This window comes from Ursus americanus, chromosome 5 (genome assembly GCF_024610735.1).
Source record: "Ursus americanus isolate L20-20 chromosome 5, mUrsAme1.1.p, whole genome shotgun sequence".
Taxonomy (NCBI): Eukaryota; Metazoa; Chordata; class Mammalia; order Carnivora; family Ursidae; genus Ursus; species Ursus americanus.
In genome coordinates, this window is record NC_142131.1 from 83,792,636 (window position 1) to 83,809,570 (window position 16,935).

Sequence of the window (16,935 nt, forward strand, 5' to 3'; positions counted from 1 at the left end):
ATACTGGGACTTACCAGCTAATCATTAAAAGTTAAAACTGTCATTCTATTCACTTTTTAAAAAATTTTATCATAATATTTTTATTATATTATGTTAGTCACCATACAGTACATCCCTAGTTTTTATGTAAAGTTCCATAAGATGTGGTCCATATATATAATGGAATATTATTCAGCAATAAAAAAAAAACGATTTCTCAACATTTGCTGCATCATGGATGGGACTGGAAGAGAAAATACTAAGTGAAATAAGTCAAGCAATTATCATATGTTTTCACTCATTTATGGAACATAAGAAGTAGGAAGATCGGTAGGAGAAGAACCATGAGAAAATATGTGTTAATTTTTTTAAGACCTGCAATATGCCCTGAATAAATCACAGTAGAACTAAAATAATGAATTAATAAGAGATTATTTTTGTGTACTTAATATGTGTCTCTCTTTAGGAAAAACTAAATTAATGTCCCATGGAAAATATTAACCAAACATCTACTGATTTCTTTTTATTGGGGTTATTCCCACCATCAAGAATTGGACTGTTTTTCTTCATTCTCAGTTTTCTCATTTTCCTAATGGCTCTGTTTGGAAACCTGTCCATGATCATCCTCATTCTCCTGGACACCCATCTCCACACACCCATGTATTTTCTACTTAGTCAACTTTCCCTCATGGACCTGAACTTCATCTCCAACATTGTCCCCAAGATGACTTCTGATTATCTCTCTGGAAACAAGTCTATTTCTTTCATCGGGTGTGGAGTTCAAAGTTTCTTCTTCATTACTTTAGCTGGTGCAGAAGGACTAATATTGGCCTCTATGGCCTATGATCGTTATGTGGCTATTTGCTTTCCTCTCCATTATCCCATTCGTATGAGCAAAAGAGTGTGTGTGCTGATGATAACAGGATCTTGGATCATGGGCTCAATCAACTCCTGTGCCCACACTGCATATGTCCTACATATCCCTTACTGTCGATCCAGAGCCATCAACCATTTCTTCTGTGATGTCCCTGCCATGGTGACTCTGGCCTGCATGGACACCTGGGTCTATGAGTACACGGTGTTTTTGAGCATCATCCTCTTCCTTGCACTTCCTTTCATTTGTATTGCGTGTTCCTATGGCCGGGTTCTCCTTGCCATCTGCCGAATGCAGTCAACAGAAGGGAGGAAAAAAGCCTATTTGACCTGCAGCACCCACCTCACTGTGGTGTCTTTCTACTATGCACCCTTTGTTTACACTTATCTACGCCCAAGATCCTTCAGATCTCCCACAGAGGACAAGGTCCTGGCTGTCTTCTACACCATCCTGACCCCAATGCTCAACCCCATCATCTACAGCCTTAGAAACAAGGAGGTGACTGGGGCAATGAGAAGAGTGATTCAGAGGTTCTGCTCTGTAGAAATGTAACAAAGTTCTCACTAGTCCTGCTGCTTAGAAATACTTTAATTTCGCCTTGTACATTCCTTAAGAACAATGTCATTCCAGGTTTGAAGACAAGGATTACATTAATCTAGAAAAATAAATAATAGAGATTTGACAAAAAAATTATATATTCCCAATCACTCTGTTTTTGTGGTAATTTTTCTTTTTTATTTCTTTCTTTGTTATTATTTTTTATAATAATTTTCTTATTATATTATGTTAGTCACCATACATCCCTAGTTTTTGATGTAAAGTTCCATGATTCATTATTTGCGTATAACACCCAGCACACCATGCAATATGTGCCCTCCTTAATACCCGTCACCAGCCTATCCCAATCCCCCACCCCCATCCCCTCTGAAGCCCTCAGTTTGTTTCCTAGAGTCCATAGTCTCTCACAGTTCATTCCCCCTTCTGTTTACCGATAATTTATTAAATGTAAGTTGTAAGTTGAAGTCTAAAGGCTTTGAAAGCAATGCACTAAATAAGACAACAAAACCCAAAATATTGAAAGAGTCCAGATGTCCACTGACAGAAGAATGGATAAAGAAGATATGGCATAGATACCATTATATAAATCTTTACATATATATGTATAGATATCTATCTATATATAGATAAAATATAGATATATAGGGTATATAATTACATATTGTATATAATATATATTATATATGTCTATACATATGTGTAGATAGCTCTATATAGATATCATATATGATAGATATATAATCTATATTAGATATATAGATATATATTACTCAGCCATAAAAACAGAATGAATTCTTACCATGTGCAATGACATGAATGAAGCTAGAGCATATTATGCCAAGCGATGTAAGAGAGAGACAAATACCACAAGTTTTCACTCATCTGTGAATTCAGAAAAGAAAGGTGGAAAGGGGTAAAAAGAGAGAGAGGCAAACCAATAAAAAGACCCTTAACTCTAGAGAGCAAGCTGATGGTCAGCGAGGGAAGGGTGGTGGGGCATGGGTTAAGTAGGGGATGGGGATTAACGAGTACACTTGTGATGAACACCGAATGTTGTATGGAAGTGTTGAATCACCATATTATATACTTGAAACTAATATTATGCTGTATATTATCTAACTTGAATTAAAATAAAATCTTTAAATAAGTTAAGTGGTGACAAATGATATAACTTTAGCTGCAATGGACAATTTGTTTGTATAGGAAGCACAGAATGCTTTTAAAATAACTCCCTTCAATAACATTGAAGTGTGTAATGGGATTCACTTTGCATTTAATTGTTGCAAATGGTTCTCAGTGTTTATGCTTGGAAACAGAGTTTTTAAAAAATCATCTGTATTAATGACCAGTCCTACTATTGATCAATTAATAAAGCAATATAACTTAATTATCCTTGGAAAAATTAACATACATATCCATAAAAATAACACACACACACGTAACATATAAACATAAAATACAAAACACTGAATCATATTGAAACAAATAAATTTAGCACATTTGAAATTGGGGAATTCCTGGATTAAAGCTAATCACTACCTTAGCCAAGGTTTTGTGAGATTTCATTTCCACCCACAGGAGACAAACACATTATAGAACTGTCGTGGCTCTGTTAAATTCTCTTGGAGTGCCTGGGTGGCTCAGTCATTAAGTGCCTGCCTTTGGCTCAGGTCATGATCCCAGGGTCCTGGGGTTGAGTCTGCATTGGGCTCCCTGCTCAGTGTGGAGCTTACTTCTCCCTCTGCCTGCTCCACTGCTGTGCAAGCTGTTCCCCTGGTTACGCTCTCTGACAAATAAATAAGATCTTAAAAAAAAAAAAAAAAGAAAAAGAGAGAAAGTGGTTCTTCTCTGTCTCCATGCTACCAGTGGTTCCTATCCTAAAAATCCCCATCCTTATTTATCTGGACAACATCAATTTTGCTGCTTAAAGCTCCTCAGATTCAACTGAGTTTAAAATAGAAAATGCCTAGTAACCTCAGAGTTCTAAAGCCCATTGCTCATAATGCACCATTGGAAACTTTATGATACTTACCAATGTGGCTACCTCATTGTAATCTGCAGCCATTCACAGAAAAGAGATTTAGTACAATAGCATTGCCAACTTTTTTTTTTTTTTTTTGCAAGTCTACCAATGATTGGGTTCCCTGGGTGGCTCAGTGGATTAAGCATCCATATCTTGATTTCGGCTGAGGTCATGTGAGATGGAGCCCCAATGTTGGGCTCCAAGCTTGGTGTGGAACCTGGTAAAGATTTTCAATCCGTCTCCCTCTGCCCCTCCCTCCACACTCCTAAAAACAAAAAATTAAATTAAACTAAATGTAAAAAGTGTACAGGTGCTTATATTCCCATATATAATTTAATAAGCAATATCACTTAAAGGAGATGCCAGCCTCTTTGCATAATCATATGTTGTTGTCAGCACTGGGCACACACAGATTTCCATTTAATCCAGGATGAGGTTCCCTGGCCTGATCACCTGTTTTATTGGTACAACACTTCCCTTATTTAAACCTAGCCCAGGAAAACTGTTTCTGTGTTCACAAATGTAAGACAAATATATTCAATAAACATGTTATAATAATAATTCTATTTCAAAAATAGGGGGGGCGACAAGGTGATATAAATTCACTTTATTTGGCTTGCAATCCAGCCTTCTTTGATTTAGGATCTTATTAATACTAATTTTTAAGGACCTGGTGAAACCAGAAATGCCGTTCACTCTTTCTGTGCTGGGAACACAATGAAGGTTGGACACTGAGACTGAGATCCTTTCATGATGAGCACCACTGCACAGGACTGGGGTTACAGGGCAGTGACTGAAGCCCTAGTCCTTCACCAGAAATGCTGTCTGCGCTCAGGGAAGTACAGGGAGGGGAGTTCTCATCCACCCACTGGGTCCCACTCAAATCTCATACCTTCAGGAAGCAGGTATGCCAAGAGTTCCCCTGAGGTGTGCTGTTGTCACAGAAACACCACAAGACCGTAAAGTTTTGAGCATCAACATGTGAAAAGGGGATGAAACTAAGTGCACCACTTCCTTTCATGTGCTTAAATGTCTCCTCTGTGCAGATGCCTCATGATTCCCTTTCCTTTCTGTTTGCCCCACATCACTGTTCCTCACTGATTACAGCATCTGACACAGGTTGTCTGTGTTGGTTTTATATGTTTCCATGATCATGGCTCCTAACTGAAAAACTGCTTCAGCAAAGTGTTTTACATTTATCTCTCTGATAACAACAGCAAATTACGCTTTGACCAAAGAACCAGTCTAACCTGGTAAACAAAACCTATTCATTTCTTGGTTTATGTTCATCAACAGCAAAACAAAAAGAACATTTTGGAAATTATTTTTGCTAATCAAGTTAAATTATTGAATTTATTGCTGGAAGCAACAAATTGATATTTTGTACCTTCCAGCTATTATTTGCAGACTTGAATTTATACCCAAGACACCTCCATGAAAGTAAATTCAATCGAAAATTCACAAAATATTGTCTTCAATTACCAGCTAATCTTGACTGTAAACCAAACTAAGTGACTTGATAAGTGGGTCTGTAACCTGGGAACAAAGCTTTGCAAAAGTCTAGCATGAACCAGGAAGACTGGGAGTTCTGTGAGGGCAGGAGCTCAGTAGCAGGTTCCTACTCAATCTCTAGCAGCTGGAGCAGGTCAGTAGATACTGGTTCTCCCCGCTGGGAAAGAGTTAGCATGTATATATGTATGTAACTTATTTGTTTGCTTGTCTTTATTTTGACATCCTAACTCAAGGATGGGCAGGTAGCAAAGTCAGGAACCAGGAAAGTGCATCACAGGGGAGGTTGCAGAACCAGAAGGGGAAGCAGGACAGAGAGGATGCACAGAGAGCAGCACTTGGAGGGGAACTCCTCAGCTGGGGAAGCACTGTGGGAGTGGGGAGGGGTCTGGCAGGAAGCAGCCAAGACTCCTGGAATTCCTTCCCAGGGAACAAATAAGGAGAGAGATGCACTTGAATACAAGCCCATCAGCCCTGCCATGGCAAGCAGCACAGCAGTCGCTGGAGGACCCTGAGCTCTGGGGCAGGAGGAGCACAGTGCCCAGATCCTGCTGGCCAAGGGACATGCTCATTGTCCTAGGGGGCCCCCACTGGGGACAGGGGACAGTGGGGATGGTGTCAGCGCAAACTCCCCTCTCTTTTCCACAAGTTCGCCTCACTCCCTGGTACCAGAGTTTCCGCTTGTTGCCCCCTCAGGATGGATGAGCCCCAAACAGGTAGACTATTGCTTAAAATGTTTCCTGGGCTTAGAGGAGCCCCGTCAACCTTGGCACAGGATGGGGGTCAAGAGTGGACTCCCTGGAGTCCTGAATGACCTTCAGGGCACCCGGTGGACATGGATATTTGGCTTTTGTTTCCTGTTAGGGCAGGTATCCCCCATCTGCCCACTTCAACCCATGGGGACAACTGTCCCGTGTCCCAGGACAGGGCTCCTGCAGAAACCACCAGGAGCACTTCATTACCCAGGCCCACTTACTTTCTGGTCCAGCCCCCCAAGTTCTGACCAGTGCCTAGAGTTAAACAGAGGAAGTGCTCAAGGGGTGGGGGTTCTCCCCAGTATTTGTGGGGGGGTTAACCAGCTCATCCCCCACACCAGGAACTGCACCAGGGATGCACTAGCTGAAGCCTCCCTTCCTGTCCTCTGGGAGATGGGCAGGGCAGGAAGCCAGAGGACCTGGGTACACCTGGGCCAGCACCACAGTTACCTGCCTGATTGACGAAAGCATCTTTTGGGGGTGGGAAAACTCTGGTGGGGGTCGTCGTCTGCCTTTTACAGCCCCTAGTCATTGCTTAAAGTTCATGGGATGTGCTTTCCCTTATCCATGCCTTTAGCCACTTGCAGACATTCTAGCTCTGTTTATGACCTCAGGTGTAAGTGGAATAAAGGAATGTCTGGCCATTGTTACTGCTGAGACTACTGCCTGTCATAGCCAGATGCAGTCAGCCTGCTCAGTGCAGGGGACAGGATCACTTCCATGCCCAAGACTCACACTTCGGGGTTGTTTGGTCTCCACTAGGTTAGGAGCTGTTGTAGAAAGTGCTTGCGGAGGCTCCAGTTTTGGTCCTTAGCTGAAATATGTCATTTGGGGTATCTGTTGGTGTTTTCTCGTTCTCCCTTTTAACTTAAAAAAGGGTAAAGAGACAAACAGGTGTTGGTGGTTGGAGTTTGTTCTTCGGTCTTGGTGATATGGACTATGAATGCATTTAGTCCTTCGCCAGGTGGTAAAAATGCCAACTCCGCTTGCTCCTCCTGGAATACTGGAATTAGGAGAAGGATTGAAAGACGAGAGAGCTCTGGAGCATCCAAATGGGTTGGACTCTGCTGTACTCAGGTGGAGTGTAAGTGTGAAGTAGGAAAGGTGAGCTTAAAACTGCCATTGAATATATATACCACATCTTCTTCCTCCATTCATCTGCCTATGGACATCTGAGCTCTTTACACACTTCGGCCATTATGAACATTTCTCCTATAAATACTGGGGAAACAAGTACCCCTTTGAATCACTATGTTTGTATCCTTTGGATAAATACCTCATAGTGCAGTTGCTGGGTGATAGTATGAGCAGGGAGCGATTGTGGGGCTCAATTTGGGATCATGGCCTGAGCTAAAGACAGATACCTAACTGACTGAGACCCCTAGGAGCCCCAAGTACTTCTATTTTTAACTTGTTGAAAAACCTCCATATCATTTCCAGAGTGGCTGTACCAGCTTGCATTCCCAACAACACCGTAAGAGGGTTCCCCTTTCTCTGCATCCTTGCCAATATGTGTAATTTCCTGTCTTATTAATTTGACCTGTGTGAGGTCGTATCTCATTGTGGTTTTGACTTGTACTTCCCTGATGCTGAGTGATGTTGAACATTTTCTCATGTGTCTGTTGGTCATACACAATGGAATAGTATTCCACCATCAAAAAGAATGACATCTTGCTATTTGCAACCAATGGATGGAACTAGGGGGTGTCATGCTAGCTGAAACGTCCATCACAGAAAGTCAAATACCATATGATTTCACTCTTATGTGGAATTTCAGAAAGAAAACAGATGAATATATGGGAAGGGAAGGACAAATAAAGTAAGAGGAAATCAGAGTGAAGCAATCCATAAGAGACTCTTAACAGTAGGGAACAAAATGAGGGTTGCTGGAGGGGAGGTAGGTGGGGGAAGGGGTAACTGGGTGATGGGCATTAACGAGAAACTTGCTGTAATGAACACTGAGTGTTATATGCAACTGATGAATCACTGAATTCTACCTCTGAAACTAATAATACAGTGTATGTTAATTATATTGAATTTAAATAAATAACATGACATAATAAAATTATTATTATAAATAAATAAATAAATAAATAAATAAATAAATAAATAAATAAAATTTATTTTAAAACTCTGCTATTGAGTTTCTTTCAGATTTGAGGTACATTGGGAAGCTTGTAATGCAGATAGCCCTTGACAGTGTGGATGTTCAGCAGTAGCTCTACCTTGACAACGAGCCACCAATCTGTTTTCTAAGGAAGGAAGCTATGGGAAGGTGAACTTGTGAAGAAGCAATCAAGGAAATTTGAAGAACTCCCTTAATTTTCATGTTAAGGAGACATAAGTGTATTTTGAAGTTCACAGGATGAACCCAAGGTGAGCCTTACCACCTATTTATTTCAGTGCAATACTTGTGTGAATTGTAGCTTAAATTACACTTCTAATTCATCCTTACTTTTGTTAATAAAAGTGTCATTTTTATAACAAATTATCTACTGTGTATGTTTGTATCTTCTTAGACAAACCACTAAAAACTTGAGGTTTCAGTGCATTAGGGAGATAAAGCACACAACACAAACAGAACAACAGGTTACAGCAAGGAACTAATAAACGGGATTGGAGACTACAACACTCTACACGGAATTGCCAGCCATGTGAGGCAGTGTCTGGGGGGGTGGGGGATGACCAGAAGAGGACACACAGAGAGTTGGGTCTTGGGCCGAGTCTTGAGGAGTGGATATTGCACGTATTAGCTGGGAAAAAGAAGAGATGGGAGAGCCTAGGAGGGAGAAGGGGCTTTCATGTCTCTCAAGGAATGATTATAACTCGTTTAGAGCAAAAGAACATTACTTACAGTGTCCGGATTGAGATGTGCAGGTGTATGTGCTCTCCCACCAGGCCCTACTGTCCCAAATTGGAAAACTTCTGTTCTTAAATCAGTGTAATTCCTCCTCTGTGAAGTCTTCCCTGATTTTCACAACCGGAATACTTTCCTTTGACTTCCCCTTTTCTTGCTTCACCTAAAAGTGCATGTGTAAAAGCAATTATTTCAGGTGGCACAGACTTTATGTTTTGCCAATTCCAGTTTATTCACTTACTTTAAAAAATGGAAATATAACTGACATGTAACATTCTGTTCCCATCAGGTGTACATCAGAGTTATATACGTATATATCATGAAATAATCACCACTTAATTCTGGTTGACATCTCTCCCCACAGTTACACGTTTCCTTGTAATAAGAAATTTAAGATTTTTGTCATAGAAACGTTCAAATATACAATACAATGTACAGTATAAAATCAAGTATGATTAAGTATAGTCGCGATTAACTACAGTCCTCATAAAAAACACTTTTATCCATGTTCACAACTTAGCTTCTGTCTTTAAGGCACATATGTTTGTTAAGGGCAGAAGCAGGTCCTTGGTTCTCTTCTCATTCAGAATAATTTCGTCCTGTGACAATAACAATGACAATAACCCTCTGATACCTGGCATGGTCCTTGACAAGTGATTAAGAGCATCTTCAGCAGACATTGGCAAGGCTGAGTCCCTTTGGGAGCAGGCAGCTGCTGAGCAGAGGCATGGGGTGATGAAAACCCAGGCAGGAAGATCACTCTGATTGTGGAGGAGGATTTGCAGCTGGAAAGTAAAGGGGTCCTTACTGTGAAAAAGAGGGAGACCTGAGAGGCCCTGCTGGAGGATCTGGGAGTCTGACCAAGGAAGCAGGAGCCTGGGCTCTCTGGCAAAGTTTATTCTGGACTGATAATCAGTCCTTGGAATGCTTGCACAGTTGGGAATTATGAAGTCAGCAAGGTAAGAGTATGCTCTCTCATTCCATAAGCATTAATTTAATAGTGTCTACTTTGGCTGAGAATGTCCTAAGGTGTAGGATGTAAGAATAGGACAAGGAACCAGATGGTGACATGCTGGTTCAGTGCACAGGAAGCTCACAAGCAGGACACAGATCCAAACTGGAGGCTCGTCTGTATCCCATTACAGAAGATGCACTGGTTTATTCATGTATGTCTTCATGTCACTCAGCTTTGAGCACCTGTTGCATGTCAGGCATTGTCATTGGGAGCTCAGTCCTTTCAGTCTGGGGAAATGCCCAGAACGAGTCTGGGAGTGGACAGCACATGCTGCTGAGTGGGCCCTCAGACACTACAACAGAGGCATGATGATACGAGTGCCTATGCTGACAAGGGAGTGACTGTGCTTCCAAAGGTTAGTAGGACTGAGAATATCTTAGTGAATCCCATAATTGGGGAGCATTATTGTTCTGCTCAAGGAATGGCACCTAGATGACCGATGGGGAGGGTCACCCATTTCAGGGCTGATTTACCCTCAGGCAGTGCTAGTCATTGTCAGCAGGATTACATAGCACCTCCTCCAGACACCTGCTGTTACAGAGAAAAGAAATGCCAGGTTTCATCAACCCCTTGTAGGGAAGACTGATGTCATCAGTCTTGTGTTATTTCCATGTTTATGTGACCACTGTTGGCTAATGACACAAAAGAAGAAAAATAGAGTTCATTTTTTTTGGAAATTGGAAAAAAAAGAAAACAACTATGCCGTCACTGGTGAAAGTTCTCACTGAGCGTTATATCACAAGTGAAGCAACAAATTCACCAATGTGTATGTCCATCTGAAGGAGCATTAAAAACTTCTCCAAATTTTCCCAAAGGGTTAGTATCCAGATTATATATATATAAAACTATTACAACTCAAAACCCAAAACCAAATAATCAATCCCATCAAAAGTTGGGCAGAAGACATGAACAGACATTTTCCAAAAAAGATATTCAAATAGCCAACAGACACATGACAAGTGCCCACTATCACTCATCATCAGGGAAATGCAAATCAAAACCACGATGAAAAATCAATCAGAGATCTGAGAAATCAAATGCTCTAAGTCTAGAAGTAGAAAAGCCACCACTGATTGGAAGGTAGGAGGTGGAGAGATATGAATCCATTGTGATACAGCTGAGGATGTGTTGGAGGGAAGGGAGCCTGTTTGAGGAGGTTACTGCCAAGTATTATAAGCAGCAGAGCACAAAATTGGAACTTTCAGAGCTCTGTTACATGAGGGATGTTCCTGGCTTGAAGGTGCTCAGGTGGTGAAACAAGGTGGAATCCCAGATGTGACAGCTTGGACTGAGGATACCTGGGGTCACAAGAAGAACAGGTGGTGCCCAGAGTTCTCAAGCATAGGGGCAGGGAAGCTGCACGAACCAGTGATCTAGGGGCCTGTTTTCTGCTCTGTGTTGCCATAAACTGGGAACCACTGCATGATCATCCAATCACTCCCCTGGCAGGGCTTCAGCAGAAGGGAGAAGGGTGGTAAGACCCTGGACCCAAGGAGTCTGTCAGATTTGGAGTTTTGAAATTGAGTTTTGTGCCTGAGATTTAGAAAAAATTAATAATAATAATAACAACAACAATGATAACAATTTTAAAAATATAAAATAAAACTCACAAAAAGGCAGGGTTGAACACAGTTTCCCCAGAAACCAGGGAGACAGAATGATTACTTTTCTGAAAGGACTGGGCTGGAGAGCGGTCCCTGCCATAGCCATCCTGCCCAATAGGGCTGAAAGCCTATAGGGAGCAAAACAGCACCACCTACTGGACTTTGGAGCACTTAAACTAAGTCCTGCCTCCCTAGGCACTGGAGGAGCTGTTCCCCTAGGACAAGTCCATCATATAATGAGCTCAACAGGCCCCTCCCCAAGAGTCCAGCACAAACAACTCACTCACACCAAGTTTACTGATCATAGAGGGCTGCAAAGTTTTAACTCTTGGGGACCACAAGATATAGCATTCTTTCCAATTGTATTGTTTAGTCTTTTATTATTTTTTTGTTTTTTTCAATGTTTTTAACTTTTGTAATTTTTGTTGTTGTTGTTATTATGATATGTTAGTCACAATACAGTACATCATTAGGTTTTGATGTAAAGTTCCATGATTCATTGTTTGCATATAACACCCAGTGCTCCATACAATACATGCCCTCCTTAATACCCATCACCGGCCTATCACATTCCCCGAGGCCCTCCCCTCAGTTTATTTCCTGGAGTCCATAGTCTCTCATGGTTCATCTCATCCTATGTCTTATATTTATATATAAGCTATTACTGAGATGTACTTCAAGTGGAGGCTATACAAAGTGGATGAATGAGGCAGAAGAATAATTCAGTGATATAGAAGATGAAATGATATAAAATAAGAAAGCTGAAAAGAGGAGAGAGAACTATTAGAACATGAAGGGAGACTTTGACTAATCTTCAATTCCATAAAGTGAAATGATATCTGTATTATAGAGGTCCCAGGAGATGAGGACCAGGAGAAAGGAGCATTTCAACAAAGTATAATTGAGAACTTCCCTAATCCAGGGAAGGAGATAGACAGTCAAGGTCAGAAGGCACAGGAAACCCCACCCTCCTAATCAATAATAGGTCAACACCTCAACATGTAATACTGAAGCTTGCAAATTTAAAAGATAATGAGAAAATCCTGAAAGCAGCTTGGGACAAGAGGTCCTTCACCTCCAAGGGCAGACACAAGAGACTGGGAGCAGACGGGTACACAAGAACTAGCAGACCAGAAAGGACTAATATGATATATTCAACATGATAAATGGGAAAAAATATGCAGCCAAGATTACTGTATCCAGCAAGGGTGTCATTCAGAATAGAAGGAGAAATAAAGAGCTTCCAGGAAAAACAGAAATGAAAGGAATTTGTGAACACTAACCAGCCCTGCAAGAAATATTAAAGGGCATCCTTTGAGTGGTGAGAGAACCCAAAAGTAACAAAGACCAAAAACGGAACAGAGACAATGTACAGAAACAATAACTTTACAGGTAATACAATGACACTAATTTCATATCTTTCAATAATTACTTTGAATGTAAATGGATGAAATGTACTAATCAACAGACATAGGGTATCAGAATGGATAAAAAATAAGACTCATCAATATGCTGTCTGCAAGAGATTCATCTTAGACCCAAAGCTAGCTCCAGATTGAATATAAGGGGTGCAGAAACATTTATCACACTAGTGGACATAAAAAAAAAAAAAGTGGAGTAGCCATCCTTATATCAGTCATACTAGATTGTAAACCAAAGACTGTAATGAGAGATAAAGAAGGACACTGTACTATAATAAAGGGTTCTGTGCAACAAGAAGATCTAACAATTGTAAATATTGATGCCCCTAACTTGGGAGCAGCCAAATATCTAAACCAATTAATAACAAAATTAAAGAAACACATTGATAATAATACAGCAATAGTAGGGGACGTTAACACCCCACTCACAGCAAAGGACAGATCATCTAAGCAGATTACCAAGGAAGCGAGGGCTTGGGATGAGACACTGGACCAGATGGACTTAATAGATACATTCAGTGCATTTCATCCTAAGCAACAGAATACACATTCTTTTTGAGTGCACATGGAACATTCTCCAGAAGAGGTCATATACTGGGTCAAAAATCAGGTCTCAGTGGTTCAAAAAGACTGAGATCATACCATGCATCTTTTCAGACCACAATGCTTAAAAACTTGAATTCAACCACGAGGAAACATTTAGAAGAAACACAAGTACATGGAAGTCAAAGAACATCCTCCTAAAGAATGCATGGGTCAACCAGGAAATTCAAGAAGACTATTTAAAGTACTTGGAAGGAAATGAAAAGGAAAACATGATAGTCCAAAAGCTTTGGGCTGCAGCAAAGACAGTCCTAAGAGGCAAGTGTAAAGCAGTACAGGCCTTCCTCGAGAAATAAGACAAGTCTGAAATACACAATGTATAATAAAAGAGCTGGAAAAAGAACAGCAAAGAAAGCCAAAAGCCAGCAGAAGAGTAATAATAAATACTGAGCAGAAATCAATGATATAGAAATTTTAAAAATCAGTAGAACAGACCAACAAAACCAAGAGCAGTTTCTTTGAAAGAATTAATAAGACTGAAAAACCCCTAGGCAGACTTATCAAAAAGAAAAGAAAAAGGACCCAAAATCATGAATGAAAGAGGAGAGATCACAGCCAACACCACAGAAATACAAACAATTATAAGAGAATATTATGAACAATTATATGCCCCCAAAATGGTCAATTTGGAAGAAATGGACCAATTCCTGGAAACATAGAAACTACCAACACTGAATCAGGAAGAAACAGAAAAGCCAAACAGACCCATAATCAGCAATGAAATTGAATTGGTAATCAAAAATCATCCACCAAACAAAAGTCCAGTCCAGATGGCTTCCCAGGGGAATTCTACAAACATATAAAGAGAAATTGAGGATTGGGTGTTAACTAATGAAATGGTGAACATTACCATCAAAAACTAATGATATAATATATGTTTTCAAACTGAGCATTATTAAAAAAACTTTAAAAAATAAAGAATTAATGCTTATTCTTCTGAAAGGGTTCCAAAAAATATAAATGCAACATAAACCTTCCAAAGTCATTATATGAGACCAACATTACATTGATTCTCAATCCAGACAAAGACTCCACCAAAAAGGAGTTTATAAGCCAATCTCCCTGACGAATATGGATGCAAAAATTCTCGCTAGATACTAGCCAGTGGGATCCAACAGTATATTAGGAGGATTAATCACCATGACCAAGAGGGATTAATTTCTGGCCTACAGGAGTAGTTCAACATCCACAAATCCATCTATGTGATACACCACATTAATATAAAAAAGGACAAGAACAAGGTGATCTTCTCAATAGATGCAGAAAAAGCATATAAGAAAATACAGCATCCTTTCTTGAAAAGATCCCTCCACCATGTAGGAATAGAGGGAATATACCTCAATATCATAAAAGTTACATATGAAAGGTCAAGAGTGAATATCATCCTCAATGGGGATAACATCAGGAACACCACAGGGATGTACATACTCTCCACTGTTGTTCAACATTCTACTGGAAGTCTTAGCCTCAGCAATCTGACAATAAAAAGAAATAAACGGCATCCAAATCAGAAAAGAAGAAATCAAAATAAGTCGAGCAGAGAAAGACAATTATCATATAGTTTCACTCATTTATGGAACATAAGAAGTAGGAAGATCAGTAGGAGAAGAAAGGGAAGAAGGGGGGTAAACAGAAGGGGGAATAAACCATGAGAGACTATGGACTCTGGGAAACAAACTGAGGGCTTCAGAGGGGATGGGGGGTGGGGGCATGGGATAGGCTGGTGATGGGTATTAAGGAGGGCACGTATTGCATGCTCTACTGGGTGTTATACGCAAGTAATGAATCATGGAACTTTACATTAAAAACTAGGGATGTACTGTATGGTGACTAACATAGTATAATAAAAAATATTATTACAAAAACAAGAAAAGAAGAAATCAAATCTTCACTCTTCCCAGATGACATGATACTGTGTGTAGAAAACCAAAATGCTCCACCAAAATTTGCTAAAACTGATACAGGAATCCAGCAAAGTCACAGGAGATAAAATCAATGTATAGAAGTCAGTTGCATTTCTATAGAAGAACAATGAAGAAGCAGAAAGAGATATAAAGGAATTTATCCCATTTACAATTGTAGCAAAAACTATCAGATACTGAGGCATAAACCTACCAAAGAGGTCAAGAGATGTACTCTGAAAGCTACAAAATGTTTATGAAAGAAATTGAGGAAGACATAGACATGGAAAAGAATTCCATGCTCCTGGATTGGATGAAAAAATATTGTTAAAATGTCTATATTACCAAAAGCATTCTAAATATTCAATGCAATCCCAGTCAAAATACCATCAGCATTTTTCACAGAGCTGGAGGAAACAATCCTAAAATGTGTATGGAATCAGAAAAGACCCCAAATGGCCAGAGAAATGTTGAAAAAGAAAAGCAAAGCTGGGCCATAACAATTCTGGACTTCAAGCTGTATTACAAAGTTGTAATCATCAACACAGTACAGTACTCACATAAAAACCGACACACAGATCCATGGAACAGAATGGAGAACGCAGAAATGGACCCTCAACTTTATGTTCAACTAATCTTCAATGAAGCAGATGAGAATATCCAATGGGAAAACAAAAACAAATACAAAAACAAAATACCAGTGTCTTCAACACGTGGTGTTGGGAAAATTGGACAGCCACATGCAGAAGAATGAAACTGGACCATTGTCATAGACCATACACAAAGATAAACTCAAAATGGGTGGAAGACCTAAATGTGAGACAAGAATCCATCAAAATGCTAGAGAGGAGCAAAGGCAATGACTTCTTTGTGCTCACCCATAGAAACATCTTGCAAGGCACATCTCTAAAGCCAAGGGAAATTGGGACTTCATCGAGATAAAAAGCTTCTGTGCAGCCAAGGAAACAGTCAACAAAACTAAAAGGGAACATACAGAATGGGAGAGGATATTTGAAAATGACTTATCAGATAAAGGGCTAGTATCCAGAATCTATAAGAATTTCTCAAACTCAACACCCAAAAAACACCAATAATCCAATCAATAAATAGACAGAAGACGTGAACAGGTACTTCTCGAAAGAAGATATACAAATGGCTAACAGGCACATAAATAAATGCTCAATGCCACTTTGCCACCAGGGAAATACAAATCAAAACCACAATGAACTTGTTTAGGTGGCTAAGCTGGGATGTACCAAAAAAAAAAAAAACTGAAAGTGTTACTCTACCAAGAAATTGTTTCTATTAGGTACACACACACATACACACACACAAAGATGGAACGAACAGAAACGCTATAGACTAGGTGATCATATTTGCAATAGACATATCTAACAAAGAACTTCTATCTATAATATATAAGGAACTCAAAACTCAACAGGAAAAAAAAAAAACACAAGACAAAACTATCCAAACAGAAAATGGACAGAAAGACATGAACAGATATTATATCAAAGACACAGGCAGATGCAAATAGGCACAAGAGAAAAATGTTCAACATCACTAGCCATGAGAAAAATGCAAATGAAAACCTGAGAGTTATCACTACTCCCCACCTGTTAAGATTGTTGTTTAATATAACACACAGTAAAAACATCACTGTTGGAAAGAGGCAGCTCTCCTACACTGCTGGTGGGAATGTAAATAGAGTAGCCACTCAGGTAAGACAGTTTGATAGGTTCTACAGAAGCAAAACATAAACCCTATAACCTAGCAAGCAGTCTCCTGGACCTTTAAACCCAGAGAATGAAAATTTAAGATCCCATGAAACATTGT

General features: G+C 39.8%; 1 protein-coding gene across 1 annotated transcript; it reads left to right on the forward strand.

The window, feature by feature from the left end:
* The first annotated feature begins 466 nt into the window (after positions 1–466).
* On the forward strand, positions 467–1,405 carry LOC123791132 (olfactory receptor 2L3-like). Its single transcript, XM_045795772.1, has one exon. It carries the CDS (start codon positions 467–469, stop codon positions 1,403–1,405), a length of 939 nt encoding a protein of 312 aa, XP_045651728.1.
* Positions 1,406–16,935: the final 15,530 nt, after the last annotated feature.

What these genes read in the sequence shown, in the direction of transcription:
- LOC123791132 (XM_045795772.1), top strand. Translation starts at nt 467, where the DNA reads ATGGAAAATATTAACCAAACATCTACTGATTTCTTTTTATTGGGGTTA.